The sequence below is a fragment of the Streptopelia decaocto genome (genome assembly GCF_964273445.1).
Source record: "Streptopelia decaocto genome assembly, chromosome: 7".
NCBI lineage: Eukaryota > Metazoa > Chordata > Aves > Columbiformes > Columbidae > Streptopelia > Streptopelia decaocto.
The window spans coordinates 17850480-17874736 of record NC_138661.1 but is presented as its reverse complement, the minus strand read 5'-3'; the positions used below and the strand labels follow the sequence as shown (position 1 = coordinate 17874736).

Here is a 24257-nt window from a genome sequence, read left to right as displayed (position 1 = left end):
GGGGCCCCGGCGGGGCGCGGAGGCAGGAGCGGCCCCACTGCCCCTGCGGCTGCGCCTTGTTCGTCCGTTTGAGCCAAGGTGATGCGGGTCCCGCGGCAAGGTCAGCCCGCCCCTGGGCGGCCCGGGCACCGTGCCGTGGGCGATTGTATCTCCGCACCCACCGGGGCCCGCTGCTGGGACCGGCAAGGCAGTGTGCTGGGGAGCAGCGCCGGTGCAGCACGCTAACGCGCAGTCACAGGGTTTAAAAGCATGGAGGTGCCCGTAAGGTACTTCGTCAGGCAAGAACGGCTTTTTCAGAGATGCCTCAAAACGTGCAGCATAAACCTCTTATTGCAACACAAAAACCTAAAAAGGAAAAACTTCGAGAAAAACGAGAGGCACAACCTGTTGCGTGCCCTTTTGATATAAAGTACAACAAGGCGCAAACGGCGTTCCCCACCGCTGCTTTCCCCCTGCGCAGGGGCATCGCAGGTTCGCTGCGGGCTGGGCGCTGTGAGCTCTGAGCAGGGGGCGCCGTGCGCTCCGCGCTGGGGCAGCTCTGAGCACAGCGGGGGCGCGGTGAGTCCGTCACCGCCGGTGCTGCACCTGAACAGCCTTGCACCAAGGATGCGAATTATTTTCCTGCGGGAGCAGGATTTATTCTATCTTTAGTTAAAAAAACCAACCAACCAAACAAACAAAAAGCCTCAGCTTATCTAGATAATTGTTGTTCATTCATCACAGCCTCAGATTTTGAAAACAATATAATTTAGTCATGAAGTTGCAGCGTGCCTGGTGTTACATGGTGAGGTTTGGTCCTGCTAAGATTCACGTTTGATAGTTCGCTCTATTTTTCACGGCTGAAGTCTTTTATCTCTGGTATTTATCAGTCCTTGCATCAGCTGCTTCCTAATACATTTTGCCTAAACTCGTAAAATATAGTTTGGATTTTACATAGTCAGTCAAACCGAATCTGAAATTCTGTTTATTATTAACCACTTAATCTGCCAAACATATTTTTAGGAAGGGAGGTGGGTGTACGTCTGTTTGTAGTTACCATATTGCCTGAGGGAGGAACATCAGTTGTTTTGCCTAAGCAGTTTGTAAGCAACCTGTTACTAAATGGGAGACACCGGTGTTCACTGCAGGGGCCTGTCAGTCCTAATAAGGATCGGTTTTAATGATTTGCTTCATTAAGATCCTTACGCTAGGCAGCCCTGCACCCATCGAGGAGCCTGCGCTTTTTGGTAGCGTCGGTCACCGATACATTAACGAGGACACAGTTTGTGCTGCTTCTGATAAGACTTTACCAGAGCAGGGAGGGAAACCTGCCCCCAGGCGAGAGCGCTGCGGGGGCCCCGCTCCCTGGGCTCCCCCGGCCCCGCTGCCGGCCCGGCCGCGCTCGGCACCGCCTTGTGCGCGCCCACGGTGGCTGCGCCCCCGGCAGAGCAGCCCCGCCGGGGAAGGGGCTGACGCTCGGTAACGAAATCTAGAGTAGCCCGACCCTCGGGCTTCGGATTTGCATTTGGATGGATCCCATTATTACACGGGAATGGCCAGAAATTAGCCGGTGAACGCGCTATTTAAGGCATGCGATTTATTTTTGATCTTCAAACCTGTAGAGCAAGGAAGGAGAACTCCTGGCTGCCAGCCGGCCCGGGCCCGGGTGGACTGCCACTTGTTTACAAGCCAGTACAGCTGTTTCACTCTAAAATTCATTGAGAGGATGTGCCAGGAGGGTACAAATAGTTAAATTAACCCTTTACTGTGTGAGTCATCCAGTCCAAGCATTTCTGAACCTGGAAAGAAGGAAGGTTTGCAAGGAAACTACCTGTTGTAGTCAGAAAGAGAAAGCGTAACAGCTCCTGTTCAGGTGTAGAGAGAAAAAGAAGATGGTTAATAATTTCTCAACACTCCCGAGAGAAAGACTGCTATTCTTTAACTTCTTGAAGCCTTATGATCTCCCGTTTTGTGAACAGATTTCAATAAATAAATTTTTAAAGTTGTTACTGCCAGTACTTACAACAGCAGATGGGTGTGTTCATCAAAAGAGTCAAAAGAAAAGTAACTTAATATTTGAAAAATATAGAATCAACTTCAGAGAAGACAGAATACAAATGCAAGGATGCTTTCCTACTTTTCACAACTTGAATGTAACTCATATGCCTCTACAAACTCCTGAAGTGAAGCAACAGTTGCGTGGACCAATCTAGGTGTTGCCAGTAGTGAGAGAGCTGAAAGGGAGGGTGCATCGTGGAGCACGGTTATAAAACCCAAACATTTTATCCGGGAAATCTTCCTGGGGATGCTGTTAAGTGTCGAGTGCTCACACGTTGTTCAAGGGTATTGTGTGTATTACAAAAAATATTTGGCCTCTAGCAGTAGCAGAGGGGGTGCCGGAGATGCAGCCGCAGTAGCAAGACAGGAGTGGGGTTGGGCATAGGGTCGGGGATGAGGATGGGATGGGGGTAGTGATGCGTTGCGGATAAGGATGGAATGGGGACAGTGGTGGGCTGGGAAGGGGTCGGGGATGAGGTCTGGGACGCGGCCGCCTCGGCCGTGGCTCGAGCGCCCTCTGGCGGCCGCGGCCGGTGGCGCGTCCCGCCGGGGCCGGGCCGTGGGAGCGGGGGCCGGGTGCTGGGGGTTCGGGGCACGGCTGCGTTCTCTCTGATGCCGAAAGCAAAGCAACAGTAGGAAATCACATTTTTCTTATTTTGAAAAGCGCTACCACTGATGTAGCGTGTGTAACGCTGTTAAACTCCTTCAGCACCCTGACAAGGGAAAAATAGAAGTGCTGCAAGGTTCTACAGCCCTCAGGATGGGGGGAGACGTGCTGAGAAATGCTCAGCCGTGAGTCTTCTCAAGTTCAGTCTTAACTGCTCTCTTGAGCTGCAAACTTCAAGCTGGCCTCTGGAGAAGGCAGCGTGTTGGTGAAACCCTGCTGACCTCGAGAGGAACAAGACCAGGCTTGCCCTGGACTTGTGCAAAGCGCAGCCTCGAGTACACGCTGCAGGACTGGAGCAGGTCAGACTGCCTGCCTTGGGCAAAAGTATAGACCCTGCCTATTAGATCCCCAAACTGCATATGTCTGGGTTCTTTTCCTTGGTAATTCCCTGTCACACCTGTCAGGCCCAGCTTGGTGTGTATCACTTCCCCTGTGTTCGCTCTGAACTGGGACTTAGTATGTACAGCATCAGCACTTCTATTTACCCACCTTGTGTTTCACCTCATCTACCTGCTATGGGTCAAGTTCTCATTCTGGTGGTACCTGAAGCTGCTGCCTTTCCATGGCAGACAAAATAAAATAAATGCCTGTGAACATACCCAAGAAAGTTGAAATCCAGACATGTACATGCAACTACTTTTGGAAATCATGTTTCTTACCATAAAGAAATGATGAAAATTTGTAGTATTTAATTTTAATGTGATTTGCAACAACTTTCTTTTTGCACATGATCAGCTTTTAAATAAAAAACATAATTATCAAAGCAGTAAGAAGCAGCAGAACAATGTTTTAAAATACATACGAAGGTACAAGCAACTAAAGACACCAGAATGTTTAATGCTTCTGTTATCATCATGTGTATTCCTAAAGCACTCAACTCTCAGCAACACAGACCGCAGAAGGACATTTCTAAGCTCAAGCATTTCCAAATGTTCCTTTAGGCTGACTGTAAATGGCATGATTCACCTCCCTCAGACTGTCCCCTAGCAACGATTACAACCATCAACAAAGCTCCACCATTCATCTGCTGTCTGAAAGTGTAAGTTGCTGAGGGATGGGAATAACAGAATTTACAAGGTTACAATACAAGAGTTAAACTCATGGTAATCAGGAAAGGGCTTTTTCTCCTCCTTTGCTTGGGACTGTCATTAAGCAGCTTTCTTGTAAATATGACTCTACTGTTCATCAACCAGCTTCTCAGCTATGAAGCAAGTTTACTTTAAATAGACTCTGGAGCTGTAAACAATGAATGCCAGGAAAAAAAGGTGGCCAGAAAATTGCTTTGCTCCTCACAGTATCCAATTCTGAAACACTGTTTTCAATATTGTTCATTTTGTTTGGACAACGGTTTTAAAGAAACTGTTAGCGAAATTAGAAAGAAAATAAAAAGAAACAAAACTATATGTACCACCAAAACACAACAAAACCCCAGAATTGTTTGCCTTAGATCAATCTGAATGCGGGGGGGATGCTGGTGATTTACAGAACCTCTATAGCCGGTATCTGAAAGAAAACATTCAGAGAGAAACTCCCAGAAAACCCAGCATTAACCTTTGCTACAGGGAGGGATGTTCATTCAGTGCTGAAACTTAAGGCAGATGCATAGGCTCCTGACAGGATTAACGTAATGCAGAACCTGAAATACAAGGAGAGAGTTTGGGCAGAACATCTCATAAATGCCTGAGTCCTCAGAAGATAAGTACAGAGTCAAATACACAAGGCAAACAATAAAGTTAATACTGAGTAAAAAAAGGGGGACAAGATGAAGGAGCAGTGGTGGTTTATATCTCTTTGCATGAACTTGAAAGCAAGGGTGGAATACTGGCATCCCAGGCAAACACAGGAACGATGGCATAACCTCCTTGACTTGAACCCTTCAGAGAAGCAACAAGTGCCACAGCAGCGGAGGAGTGCTCAGGAGCCTGAAATAAAACACAACAAATTAATTTGATTCATAAGCTAAAGAGGTGCTAGGAGCAAAGGCTGAGTGTGGTGATCTGAAGTGGTGAGTTCAGGTACAGGAATTTGGGAACTGTATCTCCAGTGAACTGGAAAAGATGTCATTTGAAGCAGCAGAGATGGGCACATGTTTTGTAGCTTTTAAAGGCACAATATGGCCTGGTGTGTTGAGAAGGTGATTACTGAAGAAGTAAGGACCAAAATAATAGTGTAAAGGCTCAGGGACGCCATCCAAAAGCTTGTATTATGATCAAGGCACAGAACATAACCCAGGCAGATGATTGCCATGTATGTTCCTCAGTTTCCCTCTCTTTGGCAAAGGGTAGAAGAACTAGACCAGCAGTCTTAACTGGGACTCACAAGGTGAGTAGAACAACCAAGAGGGCCGTGGTAGGGACTGTTACTGGTCACTCTAAAGGAAAAAAGGTAAGTATAGAAAGAAATAAAATATATCAAATGGAACATCTTTTGATTGTGTTAAAGATTTAGCACTGATGATTCGAAAATGTTTTCAAATCATCAGTATCAAGTCCTATCATCATCACTATAAAATGTCCTTATAAAAACAGAACATGATTTTGAAGATCCAGCCCTTTAGGGGATGGTTCATTCCTCATTCTTCTGTTTTGGTGTTTTAGTTATATGAGAGTGTATCAATATCTATATTGATGACATTGGGGCCTAGGTAAAAATAACAGGCAAGCACGATCAAAGATTTTGTAAGTGGCCTTGGAAAGTACTTCAGCTGGCTAGAGCTGAAGAAAGTGTAAAATCACATGCAAGGAAAACACTTCAAGGAGAAGTTAACGAAGCCTCAGCAGGGAGGTAGGTGAGAGTAGGGTTGGGACCATCAAGTCACATATCTGCCAAGAGGAGAGCCATTTCTTAGAAGAGTGAACAACGTGGGGAATGCGTAAGTTTGTGTCTGTGCTACCTGATCAAACAGCAGCCCCAGTTCACTTCTGTGTGCGAGTCAGACAGACGCAGGGAGAATATTAAGAATTTAAGAAACTAATGAAATTAAAGACTCCAGTTTTGAGGTGTTGTGACAGAAGGCACGAAACTGAGGTTATCCAGTGATAACCCCAAAGAATGGGTTAGGTAGCTGTTTTACAAGATGTCACTTTACTGAATATCCTAAAAATTGGTGATAATTGGCTTATATATCGTGCACTGACCTAACATGCTGAAACACAGAAGGTGGCTTTGATTCTATATGAATTATATAAAATCTTTATTTTACTTAAAGGTCAATGCAAACAGAAACAGATGTTAGATCACACAGGTTTATCTCACTCTCTTAGAAGTGAGATTATTTTTCAATTACAGATGCTTCAGAGAATTGTAATTCACATTGTAACACCTGTGTTTCACACAACATGCAAGGAGTTTACTTTGGTGATGCTACTATCCAGAAGCCATTCTTTTCCTGGGCTATACACATCTCCTGCCCATCCTCATACTCTGATGTAAGACTTGTGGCAGATTATCGGTCAGCATAACTCAGTTCTCTCAGTGTTTGATGTTGTAGTATCTGGGGTGTCCAAAAAGCAGAGATCGGACACACATTGCAGTGATTGTATTTATTACACTGTCCTAGCTGATCTACACCAGCCATCTACACATACTTTGCTAGTATTTTACAAAGGCCTGTAGGTTACTGCAAGCTGCCAGACACATTTTGATATTTGCAGGACCCTAAAACAGCTGTAGCGTATTGTTGCTGCAGTGGAGGAAGCCTTGATGCTCAGGGGGAAAGGTCTATCAACTATTCCATTTTCAAGAGGTGGGCTATGTGGTGATGGTGGACTACCTTTCAAGTGTCTGGGAAGCGGCTAGATATAGCTGAGGTGGTGATGTGAAGGTAAGTTGCAAGATAAACGGGATTCGTAAGAATCCATTGAGGCTTGTGTCACAGTGAAAGTGGCTGTAATTCTAGTAATCAAATCAGGGATAAAATAGACACAAACCTCTGTAGAATTTCTGCTGCTGTTCTGATGTTTATGGTAAGAACCAAGAGATGTTGCAGTCTGTTACTGCATGGGGGCTAGCATAATTGCCCAATGATACAAAGGTGATTTGTGTTTTGATGGAGATGCTGTAACTAGGCTGTTGTTCTCAGGTCTAGCATGCAGACTCGATGGACTCCAAAAGAGGAGGCAGTAGGAGCAGGTGGCAAACATACACACGGAAAACTTACCTTAAAAAACTTCAGTTGTTGGTAACTTCTTTGAGTGCTTGCCCAGTTTTACAGTTAAGCTGTGGGAGAGCCCAAGCAGTGACCCATCTGGTCTCTGGCTTTCACAACTTACCTGGCACAGGTCTTGATATCCTCAAGGCAGGGGAACTGCAGTACTGGCACAGACAGCTCTGCAGCTGTGAAAGTTGGTAAAGGTAGGGCTGAACTTCCGTGCCCACTCTCCAGATGCTAAGAAACATAATTCAGCAAGGCCACCAAAATAATTTGTGCTGGGTTGAACTCTTTAATGCAGCCACAGCAGCAACGTGCGAAGAGACTCTTATCAGTTATCCAATTGAACAGTTTCTGAAATTTGCACAGATGTAAAAACACAGCCAAAAGCAAGAGAAACAGTTTCATCCTTCATACGTTAAAAGGATTGGGCCTACTTGACACCTAGTTCCCTAAGAATGTCCCACCTAGGTGGGCTCTGAGAGATGGATGAACAGTCTGATCTTGTTTACCATGTAGGTAAATTATGGACAGGTACATTTTAGAGGCAACTTGCTGTTCTGTACCCCAGCTTTCAGATCCTTCCGCCCTCATGACATAGGAGATCAGTTTTTCAGTGATGTCCACACTCACTTTGGTGCAGCCACCCCATGTAAAGCGGAAGAAAATCCGGATATATCCCAGATTAGCTGGAACTCCTGTCATTAGCATAAGGGTGTGCTGCCCTGCGGGAGCAAGCGCGCTCTGTGCTTTTGGCTGGTGTCCCCAGCGACCCGAGGCTCAACGCTGGGCAGCGTATGTAACCGCATGGAGTCTGTCAGCCACTGAGGGAACTCAGGGGCTTGTTGTGATGATTCACACACATTGCCTCTTGCCTGTACGATACCTCAGGGCTTACCCTGTAAACCATACTTAAGGATAAACTGCCATTAAGACAACCGAGCCATGTTTAATACAACATACACGTGGCTTTCTTGGGATGAGGACAAATGGTATTAGAAGAAGAAAAAAACCCCTTCATCCCAGAGAAAGATCTAGAATCTAACAGTTTTTTAACAGCATTTTCTCCTTCTCCTAACTCATACCCACTTTTTTTTTTTTTTTTGTATCATCCATCACTTCTCCCAATCCCACTATTTCCTTTTTCTCCTGAAACAGATTTCAAGATTTACATAAATACAAAAGTTAAAGATGCTGGGCTAGAGCATACCCGACACTGTCCTCAGCTCACCTACTTCCAGCTTCCATGAATGTATCATCCGGCTGTAAACATATCCTGTCAGGCCACAAACAAGAGATCGGGAGATCTCTGGGAAGACAACTAACCATCTAACCACAAGTTAGACAGCAATTAAAGATGTGAAGCTTAGTATTTTACCAGTCCTTCATAAAAGTAAAAAAGAGTTCAAAAATATTCTGACTCCCATTATTATTCTCACTGAACCAAATAATTTTAGTATTTCTTCTGTTAAATGTAATGCTTCAAGTACTGAAAGTCCAAAATCCCAGATTCCTATAAGTATCATGAAAGTATCTGAAAATTTAGAAGACTGCAGCATCAAACATCAAAAGATCAAGCACTCAACATCTGAAAGACATGCACAGACATACACCAACCAACCAACAACAAAAATGTTTCTTCCACCAAGTCAGACGTATGATTTGCTGAGATACAGCCTGGAGGACATGAAGACTATATGGATAAATTTTGAGAGCTTCACATGTAAGGAAAATTGGACTGATGGGAAGGAGTTAAATTCAGGCTAATTAAGAAAACCTGCAAAATCACAGACTTCTTGTCACCATGTCTGCTCTTACACCGAAGTTGCAAAGATCAGGTTTGAGACAGGTCATTGAGACAGGAAGGGCACTGTTGTACTGCAACAGCACATCATAGTTAGTCTTGTAGTGACCAACTGTTCAACTCTTGCACTCCATAAAATTAATTGCTGAGAACTATCCGGTCATGGACATTGCAAGGACATCATAAAAACTCAACCTTGGAAAGCGATTTCAAACGAAATTTTTGAGGAAAAGAGCTGAGTAAGTATTTTTTCCCTAATGCACACTCTTATTTAAATCTGAAATTACTAATACGTATTAACAAAGTCCAAGGATTGACATTTGTTGTTAGCATAGAATCTGCCATGCAGCCCAGAATTTTTGGAAACAAAGTGCTAATCTACACTTGGATATGATCACATATGATCAAGCCTCAGGTTTTCACTTCTCGTATTTCTGTTTGTATGTGATACATTAATGTGTAACATCACGATTGTTGAAACATTGGTGCTGTGAATGTCTGAAAGGAAATCAGCTCTTGAAAATGTGAGTAAGAAGGGGTCTCTTGTTTGCAAAGGAACCGAATGAACTCCCCTTCAAAGGAAGCACTGCTGTACAAAGCCATCTTCTGCAAAAGCAATAAAGAAGCAAAATATAAGGTCTAGTTTAAAATTAATAACTAATATTATTTAGATTTTTGGAAAAGGGGAAAGAACGTACTTACTGAGTTAGACCCACGGTTTAATTACTGTTTTTCAATCGAATATTAGAATAAATTTCAGAAGATGGTATTCTTGTAAAAAGTTTATTCTACAACCATCTTTAAGTCACTAAAACTGGTATTCCAAAGGGAATCAGAAGTTTTTAAAAAATACCACTAATGCCATTTTCCTTCATCTTTAATTATTTCTTTTTTATTTCTGTAAGTCAAATGAGTCAATATATTGGTATTCCTAAATCATCTGTCTTGCATTTTGATGAGTTAGTCTACCATCATTGTTCTCAGTTACGAAATGTCAAAGTCTCTTTGGAATACTAATTTCATATTTATAGGTTTCAATTTTTTGATTCCATCCTATTTCCCTGAATTTTTTTCTCAAGACAGTTGCTGACGTAAAATTTAATATAAAATATTTAGTCACAAAATAGTATTGCTTTTATGCACATTGTGGTAAGATTTTTTTCTTTCCAATAAAACTATACCATCTTCCATAAAATCCTAAACATATTAAGAACTGTGATGCAGAACAAAATTACACAGGGTGAAACAGGTACCAGCACAACAGTGAGATTATATTACATCAAAAAATTTTAATGGTCCCAAATATATACTCAACAACTAAGCATACACTCAGGGGGGCAAAAAAAATTATGACACAAAAGTGACCACATCTAGAATTCCACTCAATCTTTAATCAAGAAGGGACAAACAAATCCCCCACCTCCAAAAAAAAAATCTGCAGTTTAAAGGGCAAAGGGAACAGATTAAAAAAAAAAAAAAAAGAAAAAAAGAGGAAACTTTATATTTGTCCCTCCCCGTAGAGGATTTTAAAACCTGTTGTAGCTTGACTAAAATGTTCAGAATGTATGATTTCAAAGGCAGGTCTCTTTTATACAAAGAAACTGCTGGCATCCTTGACTAGTGAAGAATTATGGCAAAACCCGCCTTTTCTTCAGAAGTCTCATATATGGTCCAAGAAAGCATATTCTGATTGTAGCAACTGACCAGCCAATCCAGAGTTCCACTAACAAAACTCCTGCCCTGTTGGCTTTGTGTATGTGTGGTTTTGTTTGTTTTTTGTTTTCCATTTCCTTCCCTGAGAAAAGGGCAATGTGTGGTCCAAGCTGGAGAGCTCAAAGGCGCAAGTCTTTCCCCTAAACGAAATATTTCCACTTCTTCTGCTCCTTTGAATTGGCACTTGATTGGCAGAAATCCGTTTGTATAGGTTGATCTGTGTCACACACAGTAATTCACAAAAGATCGCTGCTTTGCTGTGGGTTTGTTTTGTTTTTGGAAAAACTATCCTTCCCCAAACTGGTAACATTCTTCACCAGTTGCAATTATGATGAGTCAAGCTTTGCTTTCTTTGACAAAGGTAAAGTTTCCTCTTTATCTTCATCTTCATCATCCTCTTCGTCATCATCAGGATAATCTACAAGCCCAACGAGGCCTCCCTACAAAGACAAACACAATTACTACAATTAAGAAAATGTTTGCAAATTGATACTTCACATTTGTATTGGAAAATGATGTTTGCACAGAATGTTGCCATAAGCATACTGATTCATCAAGTTTTGAATACAATGAAACAGAACAAAAATAAATCCTTCAGTATGACTGAAGAAGACATTGTCTGAAAAATGCTTACGTGAATAAATCCAAAATGGGGTTTTACCTATCCAACCGGACAGAAATATTTCCAGTTGAAATTTAAGAAAATCCAAAAATCTACTTAGGTTTGCTAAGTGGTTGCAGCTTTATCTGTAAAGATTTTTTTTTTTTTACTGAGCATAGCTGACTGCAGCAAGGAGCAATCTGGAAGCACTTCAGAAACCTTCAGAATACCCTTCGATTTGAATTTCTGAATTACGATACTTTTAGAACACAGTCTGTCTTCACAGAAGGTAGTTTAAATGTGTAGTAACTTAAAGATTTTTTTGTGTAATATAACTGAATGAGGTCTACAGGTTACAAAATTTAAACAACTCAGCAGCTGAAAATGAAAGTCTATCTAGTAATATTAAAAACTTCCTTGTACTGCAAATAACCATAAATTTTAAGATTAGGCAGCTGTGGGCCTGTGAAGAAGCAGCATAAACTTCTAAAACTTCCTATAACTACAGTACATTGCAATTTCTAAAGCTTAACCAGCATTTGACTATAATGGCAGCTATTGGCACTTAAACATCATATCATTCATTCAGGTGTCTCATGACAGACATCCAAATCAGAAAGTTTCAGTCAACTGTATACCAAAATACAACTTGAGAAACAATTACACATTCTGTTCAGTCATGTACAACATACAGCGAGTATACTACACATAAAATAACAGGATCCGATAATGAAAAACCCAGTTTCAACACTGTTTCTATTACAGTTTGTGACTATGGCACATTTAAACACAGTGCACATTTTACTGAAAGAAGGTGGCTTATGTCTGAATCCATGAACTGTTTTTCAGTGCATATTCAGTGTAACCTGAATATTTTCTTTTGCCACAACAACTTGGAATTTTGGAGCCAGTACTGTATGCAGTGTGATCCATGGGGAAAGACTCCATTTCAGATTCAAGGAATTACACTGTCTGGAAGAGAACAAGCCTTCAGCAGAAACACAGAATAGACTGAAATAAATTCCAAGCCAACTCTATCCCTTTAAAAAAGCACTTGAATAACTACTGTATTTTTTTTCATTAATGAAACAAATCTGCTTCCCCTTCCTCTACAGAAGGATCTAGAAGAATTGTCAGTTCTACCATCAGTAAAACTCTTCTCATTCAGTTTTTTTTCAAAAAAAGGTAACCCAAACAAAAACTCTTAAGCCACATTTGACTATAAGGAAGAAAAAAAACTAACACCTTTTGCCTTTACTAGAAATTATGTGAACAAGCAGCGTGGTGGCATTAAAAAAATAAGGATTAGTCAAGACTTATTCTGAGGTTACCTGAGAATGGAAATATATACCTGACCTTTCAGAAATAAAAACGTTATGAAAGTAAATTCTCATAATCCAAGCAACGCTGTACCTATAGTACCTCATCTGTTCCCCAGTGCTAAGAAAACACCAGTCACTTGATTTCCCTGACTTGCTTTAAAGAGAGTTTTAGCCAAAAATCTGATAAAATCCAACAGCATCCTAAAATGCACTTAAAAATGCTGGGTTTGGATTTTTACTGCAAGTTATACTGACTCTTTTAAACGGGGTTTCTTCTTCTGTTTCAGTATGTTCCCACCCAAAAATACGTGTTATATCAAAGAGCAAAAAAGTCATGCTAGGATATTAAAAATTATTTATTTTCACTTAGAGCAACCACTCCTCCATAATACAATTTGTTTTTTTCACATGTGCCAGTTATATCATTCCAAACAATACTAAAAATGGTAGCAGTAGGGGGTGGTGGGACATCATGGAATCTGGCAAAACTTAGCACTGTTTCCAAAGTATTTCTATATTCCTACTCACCAAACATCCCTGTGCAATTTAACAAAAGTAAAGCATTGTCTGTATTTCACAATAAAGATCACTGCAAACAGCAGCTAGTTGTGTGCTTTGTACTTTAAGAGTCTGGGCATTAAAAGAGCTTTTATTTCTTCTTTTTATATACATGTCAGATCTCCTTAAATTGCTAAAGGCCAGACAAAACATACAAGCAAACCTGACAGTCCAGTACTACCTAATATGTAAGAATTCACAGAAACTTGAGACACACGCTAAAGCAAATTTCTCGTCTGTAACAATGAAGTCAACTTATGTACATTCAAAATTACCTTAGTTGTAATTGCTGCCATCTGAGATGTGCTTTTAGAAACTGATCCTGGAGACCCAGGGGACCCAGGGGATCCAGGAGACCCCGGGGATCCAGGAAGGTTACTTGCAGACGACTGGCTGGTAAGGTTAGATTTTGTACCACTGGAAAAGGAAAGCTTGAAACTTGGGCTCTGACGACCTGAAAGGTTGGTTTTCAGAAGCACTTCCTTCTCTTCACTCTCTTTTACTGGAAAGAAAAAAATAAACAAACAATCAAACAACCCCCCCACAAAACACAAAACCCAAACCAAACAAACAAGGCAGTATTATTGAGCAAAACAGTTAATTACAAAACATTTTACTGTGCACAAAAAAGGCTTAATAGTTTACGTACAACCTGGTAAAGCAAGTCATCATAGACTTTTTTTTTTGTACTACTATACCACCTAGCAGCTGCTGTCATTGGCGAGGAATGAACACCAATTCATGGTATAGTATACCAATGATACCACCTGAACATTACATCAAAATATTTGTATTATAAACCTGAATAAATCACAGGAAAACTTGACTACCAGCTAAGATTGCCATTCAAATGCTTTAAGAAGTCAACAACAATATTCGTATCATTCTGCTTTTACAGATAACAAAACTTGTTTTGAAGGGGTGGTCGACCAACTTGGTGGGACAATTTCAAAATCTAAGACTTCAGAATAAATATATGCAAATCCTTCACAGCAGTAGGACTAAAGGATACAAGTTATGCCTTCTGCGTAAGCCAGATAGCATTCTTCTTCTCGTCACTTACATTTTTTCCTTTCCATGAATTTACTGATAGGGTCCATAATATCTTCATCATTTTTTGTTTTGTCAGAAGGGGGCACCACTGCCTCTCCATCTTCCATATCATCTTCATCAGTATTAAACCACATTTCCTCCTCATCCTCCAGGGTTCTTGCATCCCTTCTGTATCTATGGTTTCTCAAAATGGAGCGCATGCTGCAGAACAGTAAGTTTTACAACTTTTGATTCAAAAAACAACTCACATCAGTAATAAAACATCTACTCTCATTTTAATTCTACAAGTCTCAAATTTAAATACTGATGAAGAAATCTTGTGGCAGGAAATAAAATAACTTAAAGTTCTGAAATTTCAAGATGCCCTAGTATGACTAATTAGGATTAAGTTTTAATATGTTTTCAAACTAACTCAAGACAACAGAACAAGAACAGATCTTGCTAACAATTCTTAAGAGTGACTCATCTATTCACACAAGCAGTCCACTTTGAATGAAACTACATATACAAGCAATACCGCTTGCCAAAAATAAACACAGTAAAAAGCCCTAAACTTCCTACTTTTATACACCGTAACCTTTTAACCTTGGGTAACTGTGTACTGAGGAAGGGAACTTTTAATCTGGAAACAGGAGGAGTGACTCGAGTATTATATCAGATTGTTAGATTTACTGATAGAGTAAAACAAGTGTGACAATAAAGTATCCTCTAAAAATTCCCTTGTATATTCTATTTCTAAGTAATTTTGGTAGAGTTTACCTAAATATCTACCCCTACAACTAACAAACACAAAAGGCAACCTGACACAGAAAAATCCACAGAACTTACAACTGAACCATCTTTCACATCCAACAGTGGGAATCTTGTTATTTAGAAGCAAATGCAGTTCTGACACCTGATAGGCTTCCAGCCTCATTACAGTAGTGTTACATAAGTTTAGGATACAACAAGTTTACATTATTACTGGGGGTCCAGCAACTAATATGTTAGTTGAAAGCTGGTCAAGTGTTTGGAGCAACACATCTGGAAATCACACTATTAATCAAGTAAATTTTACAATGACTGAGATGCAAGCAGGAGACTAAATTATTTATGTCACACAACATCCCCCCGATATTCCCAGAACAGAATTAAAAAATTGACATACTAAAAAACATTTAGTGTATTTTACCTGTCAAGTTTTGGATTATCTTGTCTTTCCCTTTGTTGCTCAAATCGTAGTTTCAGTCCTTTGAATGTCTGCACATAATCTACATCTTCCAGTGCCTTCCAGTAATTTTCAATTACATGAGCTGTTAAAGATTTTATATCTTCCTATAGAGCAAATATAAAGTGACTTATTTTCTTTCAAACAAATTTAATACAATATAAAAATTAACTGAAATCAGACATTTTTAAACATTCCATACAAAGCATCATATTAATTACCTTATGCAAAAACAAGTAGTATGCATACAAGTGGAATTAAAAATCTAGAGCTTCAAATTTTTTATTAGTGAAACATGCCTAATAGTAGCAATTTTCTAGCAGAATCTCCTTCAAAAAGCATGAATATAACTTAAAACCCTGATAATGAATTATAAAGCCTAAAAGATCTTTCCCACTCTAACTTACAAATATTTTTATACTGACAGATTAAATGATACCTGCTGTAATCAGTCAATTAAAAACATGTTTATGAGATACAGACTTAGTATTCATATTCTTTCCTTGCTGCAAATAAATTCAGTGAAAGTAATTACTCGGTGCATTTGTTTATTATGAGAACAAGGAAACTAGCATCAAGTTTTTTCCTTTGTGGACATATAGTGTTGGTCAAGGTCCTTTCCAAAATGCTCCCAACTGTTCTGCTATTTCAGTTCAGCATTGTGGCTCCCAGAGCCACCCCCGGCAGCTGGGACTGGCCCAGGTCTGCATCCTGCAGCATGAAAACTGCTCCTGTGCACTGTTTGGCTTTCTTAGCGCTGCACAGCCCCGGAACACACTGCAGATGAAACACCTGAATTACCAGCTACCAAGGGCAAAGCAACGTAAATCTTAATACACTGGTTATTTTCTCTTTTGGTTATAGGCTCAAAGGTCACCTCTTGTGAATGGTAATACATCAGTAGTAACAAACACACACTTTTTAATTTGATCTGTTTAAGAATAAACCTGAATTAAATAAAATTGACAAAAATTACTTCCAGGTACCAAGAAGCACTCTGGAAATGCAACCCAGGTATCTATGTGGAAAGGAGGAAAAGAAAATAAGATTATTTATTTTCTCATAGCATGAACTGTAGAATCAGCACACAGTACTGAAAGACCACAGCACAACAGTCAAGGCCACATATATGGATTAACTTTTTTCATAGCTTCAAAACCATTCCAAAATCAACTCTTCCATGTTGATCAAGTCATCTCAGTCTTGAAGTACCTTGAGTCCCAACTCAAAAAGATGAAGGTGGTCATCAGCACAGAACATTTCAAGAGGTGACAAAACCTCCTTGTTTCCTTACTCACTTACTCCTCTAAGGCTGCCTGAACCCCAGCTTGTCCCCACTCCCCACGTTTACAGTCTGTACAGCATCTTGCCAGAGTCTGCACACGGACAACAGTGAGGAGACAGCACAGCACACAGAGCCAAACTGGCATGAATATTTTAAGAGGCTCCCCATAGAATGGACTTTGTAGCATTCCATTAATATAATCAAAGACAACTGTTACCTCTTCTGTATGTTTCTATGTTCTGTTGAACTGACATTACAGAGCACAACTAAATTTGGTGGTTTTGTAAGCAATAGTTTCAAATGACATTCCTGTCGTAACAGGCCCATCCACTCTGCACAATGAAACCCGACTAGGGCTGCCTTTGCAAATCTGGGTATTGGGACTACACTGAGTATCAACTGAATTTAATTTTCAAGTCATGGAACTGTCCAAACATAAGAATGAACTTATGAATATGTAACTGATACAAAAAGTTCATTCAAATACAATATTATGGTCACATTGCTATGAAAGCATAATAGAGGGTAGAAGCAAAAATAACTTGAACTACAAGACTAAACAACACAGTAATTATCTTCAGCATATAACAGCACTCACCACTCTGATAAATTCAAACATCTCTATTATGGCAGAGTTCATCAGATTATAACGGGAACCATTATTTAGAAATGCTTTAACCACAGGTTCAAACAAAAAACTTTTCATTATGTAACGGTTGTAGAATTCATCCTTTAGTCCAATAATTTTTCTCTTGAAACGAAGGGCACCTGAAACAGAAGTGTTGTCAACAGAATTTTAAAATTTAAAATAAAAAAAAAAAATCAGAAATTACTTTCAGCATTCATGAGGGCAATTTGCAATCTCTGTTCTTACACTGCATTACATTATTAGGACCAGGTAATACATTCAGCTATTCTCTGCTTCTCAACAGTCTTGACTACACTGCTGAAGATTATTTATCTATTTTATCATAAAGAAATCCTCCCTCATAACTGTACAAGTGAAACCACCTCTGTTTACTGAAGAATACACTACTGTTTAACTATATTACTACTAAAATAAAGGTGTATTTTTGATTTTTTAAATTACTTACAATAAAGGTAAATAAAATATTTTGTCAGTAGAACTGGGAAATTTGCTTATAATTCCTATTATTCAAACATAAGTTTGACTACATTTAATTAAGTCCTATTTGATTAGGATGCAAAAGACTTCATTTTAAAATTGGAAAATGACATTTTCTTTACAAACATAGTAAAGCAAAAACGTAATTTACATCCAGTTTAAAGCTCTGTCTGAAACTCAAGAAGTATACGAATGTCCAAACATAGACAGGAAGCAGAGCATCATCTCACTATAAGGCAGCACAATTTCGTTAGCAACTGGAGGTGTACATGATAAAACATTATTCAAGAATTCTAAAACCAAACTCAGGTGACACAGTTACAAAAGGAAAAGGTACTTCTTATTGTATGGTACTGCTCAAATCTAGGCTTTGTTTTACTCTGTGTACACCAGAATAGTGGAAAAAAAAAATCTTGTAAATTGCCTCCAGAATTAAGTCCCACTGCTTTGCCATTACTATGCTGAGCACAGCCAAGAAACTACCAGAGTTTGAAGAGCAGCTCACTGAACTTCTGTGCTCTTTAACGCAGACAGATAACAGTATCTCTAATTAAATACCTCTGAGAATTTCTACTACAAAAATAATCTTACAATTAAAAAAAAAAAATTACAACGGCTCCCTTAGGATATTCAATATTGAGCTACCAACTTTTCAATCCAGCTCTACATTAAGAAAAATCCTTCTGCTTTTCAGAAAATATAGATCTATAAATGCAAAAATTTTTAGTAATACTACCTGACACATGAATCAGTAAGAGAAACAAAGTATACTAGTAGAATTTCTGTGCTAAGTCACAAATTGTCATGACCTCTGAACAGTTTTCTTCCAGCAGAATGGGGATATGTAACACTTCGCATTCACAAAATACCACTTTATTCTTTAGCTTTCAGACTTACACAATGCCAAGAAAGCGTGCTTTGAGGCCATGAGAACGAGTACCCTTCGCAGGATATCTTTGTTAATGATGTAGTTCTTTATGTGATAAGTATGATGTTCTACACAGAAAGTTAGCAATTCCAGTATTAATGCCAAGAGTTGGGCTGTCTGAAAATCATCTATAACAAAAACAAAGCCAAAATAATTACACATATCTCGGATATTGCCTTCGGAAGCTAACTTCAAATACCTAACCGCAGTCTGGTAAACATTTCCAAGTTCTTGTACATTCCCAGAGATAGTTTAGGGAACATGCTGGAGGGTATGTTTAGTCCTTAAAATAGAAATTGAACAAGCTTGTTATGGACTGAGTATTTTATATTTATAGAGATATGGCAGAAAACCCTCCTTAACTATAGAAACAATTACATTTTGTCTGTCTTAAATCAGTGTTTGAAGGTTCACAGAGTACAGACCTTAACACTAACACAAGCAGTCAGGCTTATTTAACCAAATCTCATTATGTTGTCCTCATGTCTGTATCATCAAATAGTCCCCCACATGCAGCCCCTTGACTAAGTTTGTACCAAAACTGTGATCTCTTATGCATTTTAACAAAAGTACTGTGTAAGAAATATCTCAGGCTCTTTTAACGCTTCCAAGACATATTCATACCACCACATACAAAACACACCTCAAATCCTGCTTTTAAGTAGACCAATAATAAATTAAATACACCTTTTAAAATATCACCAGATTGTTGACCATTAAAGAACACAGGTATTTTAAATAGTAAAAATCTCACTTTGAGCTGAGATGAACCAGATTAATTTAACTAATCCCTTGGAAATTTATAAAAAAATTAAAAGTTTACAAAACATTCGGGTATCATTTATGTACCTCCTTTTACATCCATTTTGGATGCGTTATACTATTAATGAACAAACAGTACTACTTCTAGTATCCAGCAAGAACAGTTACTTCATCACCGATCTCTACTTTCTTAGCCCGATATAGAATCAATAGCCTGAAATCCAGCACAGTACTGTGGTACACACCTTTTCGGGACAATTCTGCATCCTCTCTAGCAATCCCTGACCTTAAAAAACCTTTATATATGTTTACAAGGTGATGTCGCTGAACAACCCCCCGTTACGAAAAATTATACAAATATTTTAATTTTTGCTGAAGCAAAAGCTGCAGCAAATGCTGTTCACTTCTTAAATCAGGTTTCTTCACTGAATTTTAGACTTACAAGTTTTTCAAATAACTAAACAATGAATCAACACTTTACTTTGAACTATGTATCATAGCCTCAGACTCTCTTGAAGACAGAAAACATCTTTTGACAGTTATTCTATTTCAAGCACTGATATTCAATAGCCTTGATGTGCCCAATATTCAGAGTGGCATTACCTTTGCTAGGCTTGTCCTCGGTAGTATTGGCCAATAAAGGGGCTGTCAGAACGTGCATACAATGTTTGTAGAAGAAACCCAAGAACTCTGTCTTTTCTGTTTTCTAAAGAATGGACAAAAAAATCATATATATAACACATATCACCAAATACACCAAAAAAACCCAAACGTAATTTCATTTGAAGGTATTTACTTACGTTGGCTGTAGCAAGCATATTTTCTGGATCAACTAAAGTACGAAGCAAACCCATGAGTAACACTGCCCCTCCAAGCTCTGGATCTGTGTCACAAATCATGTGTTCTATAATGAGGTTAATGAGTAATATATCCTAATAAGAGGGGAAAAAAGGCAAAAAATCAATTCTAATGTTACTCCTTTGCCCCAAATCTGAAGTTATCTTCTAAAAGGGTTACCACCCAGTTAAAGACTGTGCTCTATCAAAATTCCATAAAATGTAAACAACAACCAAACTAAAAAACCCAGACTTAACAGAAATTATTAACTTTACATGCCAGCAGCACATTCTGGTCAGCAGCTCAAGCAGTGAAGAAGAATCTTTCAAAGCAACTAAAAATGTTTCTGGAATTAACAATCTAATTTAGAGTTTATTCTGAACTGAAATGCCAGAAGATAAAAAGCACAGAGGCATATACACAGACTCAAAACTGATTTCTGAAAGTGTTTTCTGAGTGCAGAAGTTTAAATTTGTATCCCCCTTTAGCAAATATACCAAGAGTTTTATTTCCACAATCGTACAACAGTAAATTTTATTATGCTATTGAAATTGATGAGTTATTTTCACCTAAAAATAACCCTGACACGTGTTTGCAAAAAACAAGAATAGCACATATAAGTAGAAAATAATATTTAGGAATCCCTACACTAAAGGTGCTTGGTTACCACTGTCCCACATAAAACAGGACAGTCATCCAATGCAAGTGGCTGGAACCACCAGCAATATTCCCTGTCCCAGCAGCCCCTTCCAGCACAGAAGTAGCAGCACCAGCAGCTTCCGGTTCTCTGGCATGTTTTAGCAGACAAAAAACATTATCTCCTCTAAGGAAAAGACAGCGTGATGTTTTTTTCTCCACTGAATATCACTTTGAAATACGTTTCTTACTACTAGTTGTGTGCTAGCATTCTCTATTAACCAGCTACAGAGGATCTCCGGGAAATGTAAACCTCTGTCAAAAAGTGTTCTTAAACACTTAGGACCATAATTCCACTTTCAACATGTCTGACAGTAAACTGAACATGGGTTTCTTAAAAGTAAATTTAAAACACATATACATGTTAAGATGAAGATTGAAATTTATATTTTGCATTTTAAGGAGCTCATCATTCAAACCCACTTTGTTTTGCTTGTATGACAGCTAATATTAACCACAATGGTGGTTTATGGTAACCTGTTGTACTTTCATGCAATGGAACAAGAACATATAAACAGGCAAACACTCATCTCTACCTAACACAATCTTTAAAAATATTATAGTTCAGTATCCTGTAACTATCATGACCATATTCCATACTTCTTCAGAACTAGAGCTCACATCATTAACAGAGTTGTAAATACAAAACAGTAATTTCAAAAAACAATACGCACATTTCTGGGGACCCTCTACTTACATCATCATTCTGCTGCGCTTCCTGCATGACAAACTCTCGTACCATGGATGGGTTGTATTCAACCAAATACGAAAATATATCAGTGGCTGCACTTCGTACTTGTGCATCATCCATACCCTGGAAAAGTAAAATAAAATCATTCATGTTTCCTTAAAAGAAACGGCTTAAACGGAATGAAAAACAGAAAGCATATGGCTTTTAATTCCTACTTACAAGACACAACTATCTATTACTAAAACTGAACTGACTCTAACCTCTTCTTTGTACATTTGACAACTGTTGGGCAGAATAGATTTTATGGTTTCCCTGCCCTTTGGTCTATTTCCCTCTTTTCTTAATTTTACACCAAGAAGCACATAAAGGTAGGAAAGCAAATGAAAAAGCTAAGAATGTCAAGGCACTTAGCAACGTCATATTGTAACTGCTTTTAAAGGTTGACAAAAATACTGTAAATGTTCTGAACCTCAAGCTACGACAAGACAAATGAAGCAAACACTTCAGAAAACCATGTGACTGAAGTTTGGCTTACTTTTTAAAAAAAAACCTCCCTGGAAAGAAACGAAATCGTTACCACAAATAAAACTGAACTGACTTACCAGTATGACTTCTAGTGCTGGCAGTATGCCCATATTTGATAAGGTTTTGAAAAATGCATCTCTGTTTTGAGGTTGCAGTGTTTGAGAGAATGCACAAAACTCTTTCAGAAAATTCACCTGAAAAAAAGGGATAATATACTAGTTAGTATTTAAAAAGAGATGCACGTATCACTTTGTACTTACTGCCCCTTTCATGTGTATTTTACAGACTTCTTACCAACTCCTGTCTTTTCTCCTCATCTGTGGCTTCATCTGTTAGTTGTGCAAACAAGTCTGTCAGGAATTTTTCATCTTCCTACAAAGGCAAAACAATACAATTTGTTTATCTGTCGATATCAAAAGGCATTCAAGCCTAACAGAAAATTCTTCTAAACCATTCCTCCTGCAATTAAAAATACATGCACTTCTGTACTGTAGTTAGTCATACCAGCATCAACTTTCTAATTAAATTTACAAATTATTATGTGTCCTGTTTTTGAGCTTTTTTCATGTTCAACACCACCCCACCTCCCCTCCATCTTTGGCTCTCCTTTTTCTATTTTAAACTGCCATTCTCATCATTTTGTCTACGCTTTCTTTTTTAACTCCTTCCCTCGTCACATGCCTGTGACATGCCCCATACCACACTACAATACTCCTGCTTCAAATGTTCACATATTTTGATAAACACCATCTCCCAGTCAGTTCTGAACACACATATCTCTGGAATGTTATGAGATCTTTGCAGCAGAAGTAAAGCAAGGACACTACCAAGGGAGAGCTGCCTAATAGCAGGAACGACGTGAGATTCTTCCCCCCAGCCCCGCTCCCTGCAATGTTATCAAAAGGGTGAATTCCAGAAACCAAATAAAAATGACTGTTTTTACTACATACAGCATTTATTGGGCATTCTAGCTGGCAGCAATCAAAAACCATTTCGTTATTTTCCATGCTGCTGTGCCATAGCATAATTACAAACGGTGAACACATTATAAACATGTATTTAGTCTTAAAGAAGCAGCAATATTTAGCTTCCCATAACCTTTACAGTCCTAACAACTAGAAGATTAAACCAGAAATAAACCTTCCCCTATCCTTTCCCCAACATTATACAGTAATAAGACAGCACCCGCTTTAAAAAGATACCTGTACATCTGTGGCACATGCACACCCCCCTCTCTCCCCCTCCCTTCCTTTGATATGGAAGGTGCAGACAGGTCTGCCCCCTGCCTCCTGCAATGGGGTTAACAGCCTCTTTTGTTTGACCCCAGAGCCCCCCGGTCAGGTCGTTAAGAGAGAGGAGTGGGGGCACAAAGGCGCCAAGGAGCCGCTGCATGCCCACAGCCAGAGTGGGGGTGCAGAGAAGCTTCTGGAATGTCCACAGTCAGATCTGACAAGGCTTTAAAAACGGGACCCTTGCCAAGGTTGTGCCCGCTGTGTGGACCTCTTGGAGCGCGGGCCAAATGCTGTCACTGAGAGCCCTCCCGAAAAAGGGATGCCGTTTGCCCCACCTCCACGTCTAGATGAGTGAAATTATTCCTCACCAATTGGGCAGGTGCTTATTTCGTCCTTAAATATAAGCACGTATATTTTCTTGAATAATTCCTTGCCACTTGGGTGGGTGCTTATTCTGTGCTTAAATATAAGCACATGTATTTTCTTTAACAATTCCTTGCCAGATTCAGGCAAGTGTATACTTCTCCCGGAGTCAGGGATGACTCTGGCATTGTTTTTGGTGAGCCACGTCTATGCACACTGTGGATCTCCAGTGTTATTATTTGCTGCACCTCAATAATTACCCCAAATGATACTCGAACCTGTATTTATGTCACTATTGGAGAGCTAAACCTTGTTTTCCACCGGTTAATCTGCTGCACCTTCTTTACCGAATAAAAGTTTGTTTTGGACTCTGTTGTCTGCCTAAACTAACTTCGGGGTGCCTCTGTGACAACATCAGATGTGAACAGATTTTTTTCAAAAAGCTGCTGGAGAGTTCAGTTGTTTCTTGTGAAGTCAGTAACACCACATGCAATAAACCTCCATCCCAGAACCACAGTGCTAGAAACCCAAGCTGCCTTACTTATGTTTGCACAGCATAAAGCAAAACTATGAACATACTTCAGACACATCAACATAAAACTCTCTTCTGTTGCAATTATGTAGGTACCTCATCCAGGCTCACCTTGCAGCCCTGCTGAGGAAACGAGTACCTTGGTTCCAACAGCACACCATGCTAACA

The 24257-nt window shown here is 39.4% G+C and overlaps 1 protein-coding gene across 1 annotated transcript in view; it reads right to left on the bottom strand.

The window, feature by feature from the left end:
• Window positions 1-9927: 9927 nt before the first annotated feature.
• PPP4R3A (protein phosphatase 4 regulatory subunit 3A) overlaps window positions 9928-24257 on the bottom strand; it is a 45062-nt gene continuing 30732 nt past the window's right edge. The window contains exons 5-15 of the mRNA XM_082057422.1: window positions 22257-22334; window positions 22040-22156; window positions 21444-21560; window positions 20014-20145; window positions 19817-19919; window positions 18421-18579; window positions 16996-17165; window positions 15077-15219; window positions 13916-14106; window positions 13128-13354; window positions 9928-10811 (exon numbers count right to left, since the gene is read on the bottom strand). Coding sequence (XP_081913548.1) covers window positions 10698-10811; window positions 13128-13354; window positions 13916-14106; window positions 15077-15219; window positions 16996-17165; window positions 18421-18579; window positions 19817-19919; window positions 20014-20145; window positions 21444-21560; window positions 22040-22156; window positions 22257-22334 — 1551 coding nt within the window. The 3' untranslated portion in view covers window positions 9928-10697. The remainder of the gene's footprint in view (window positions 10812-13127; window positions 13355-13915; window positions 14107-15076; window positions 15220-16995; window positions 17166-18420; window positions 18580-19816; window positions 19920-20013; window positions 20146-21443; window positions 21561-22039; window positions 22157-22256; window positions 22335-24257) is intronic.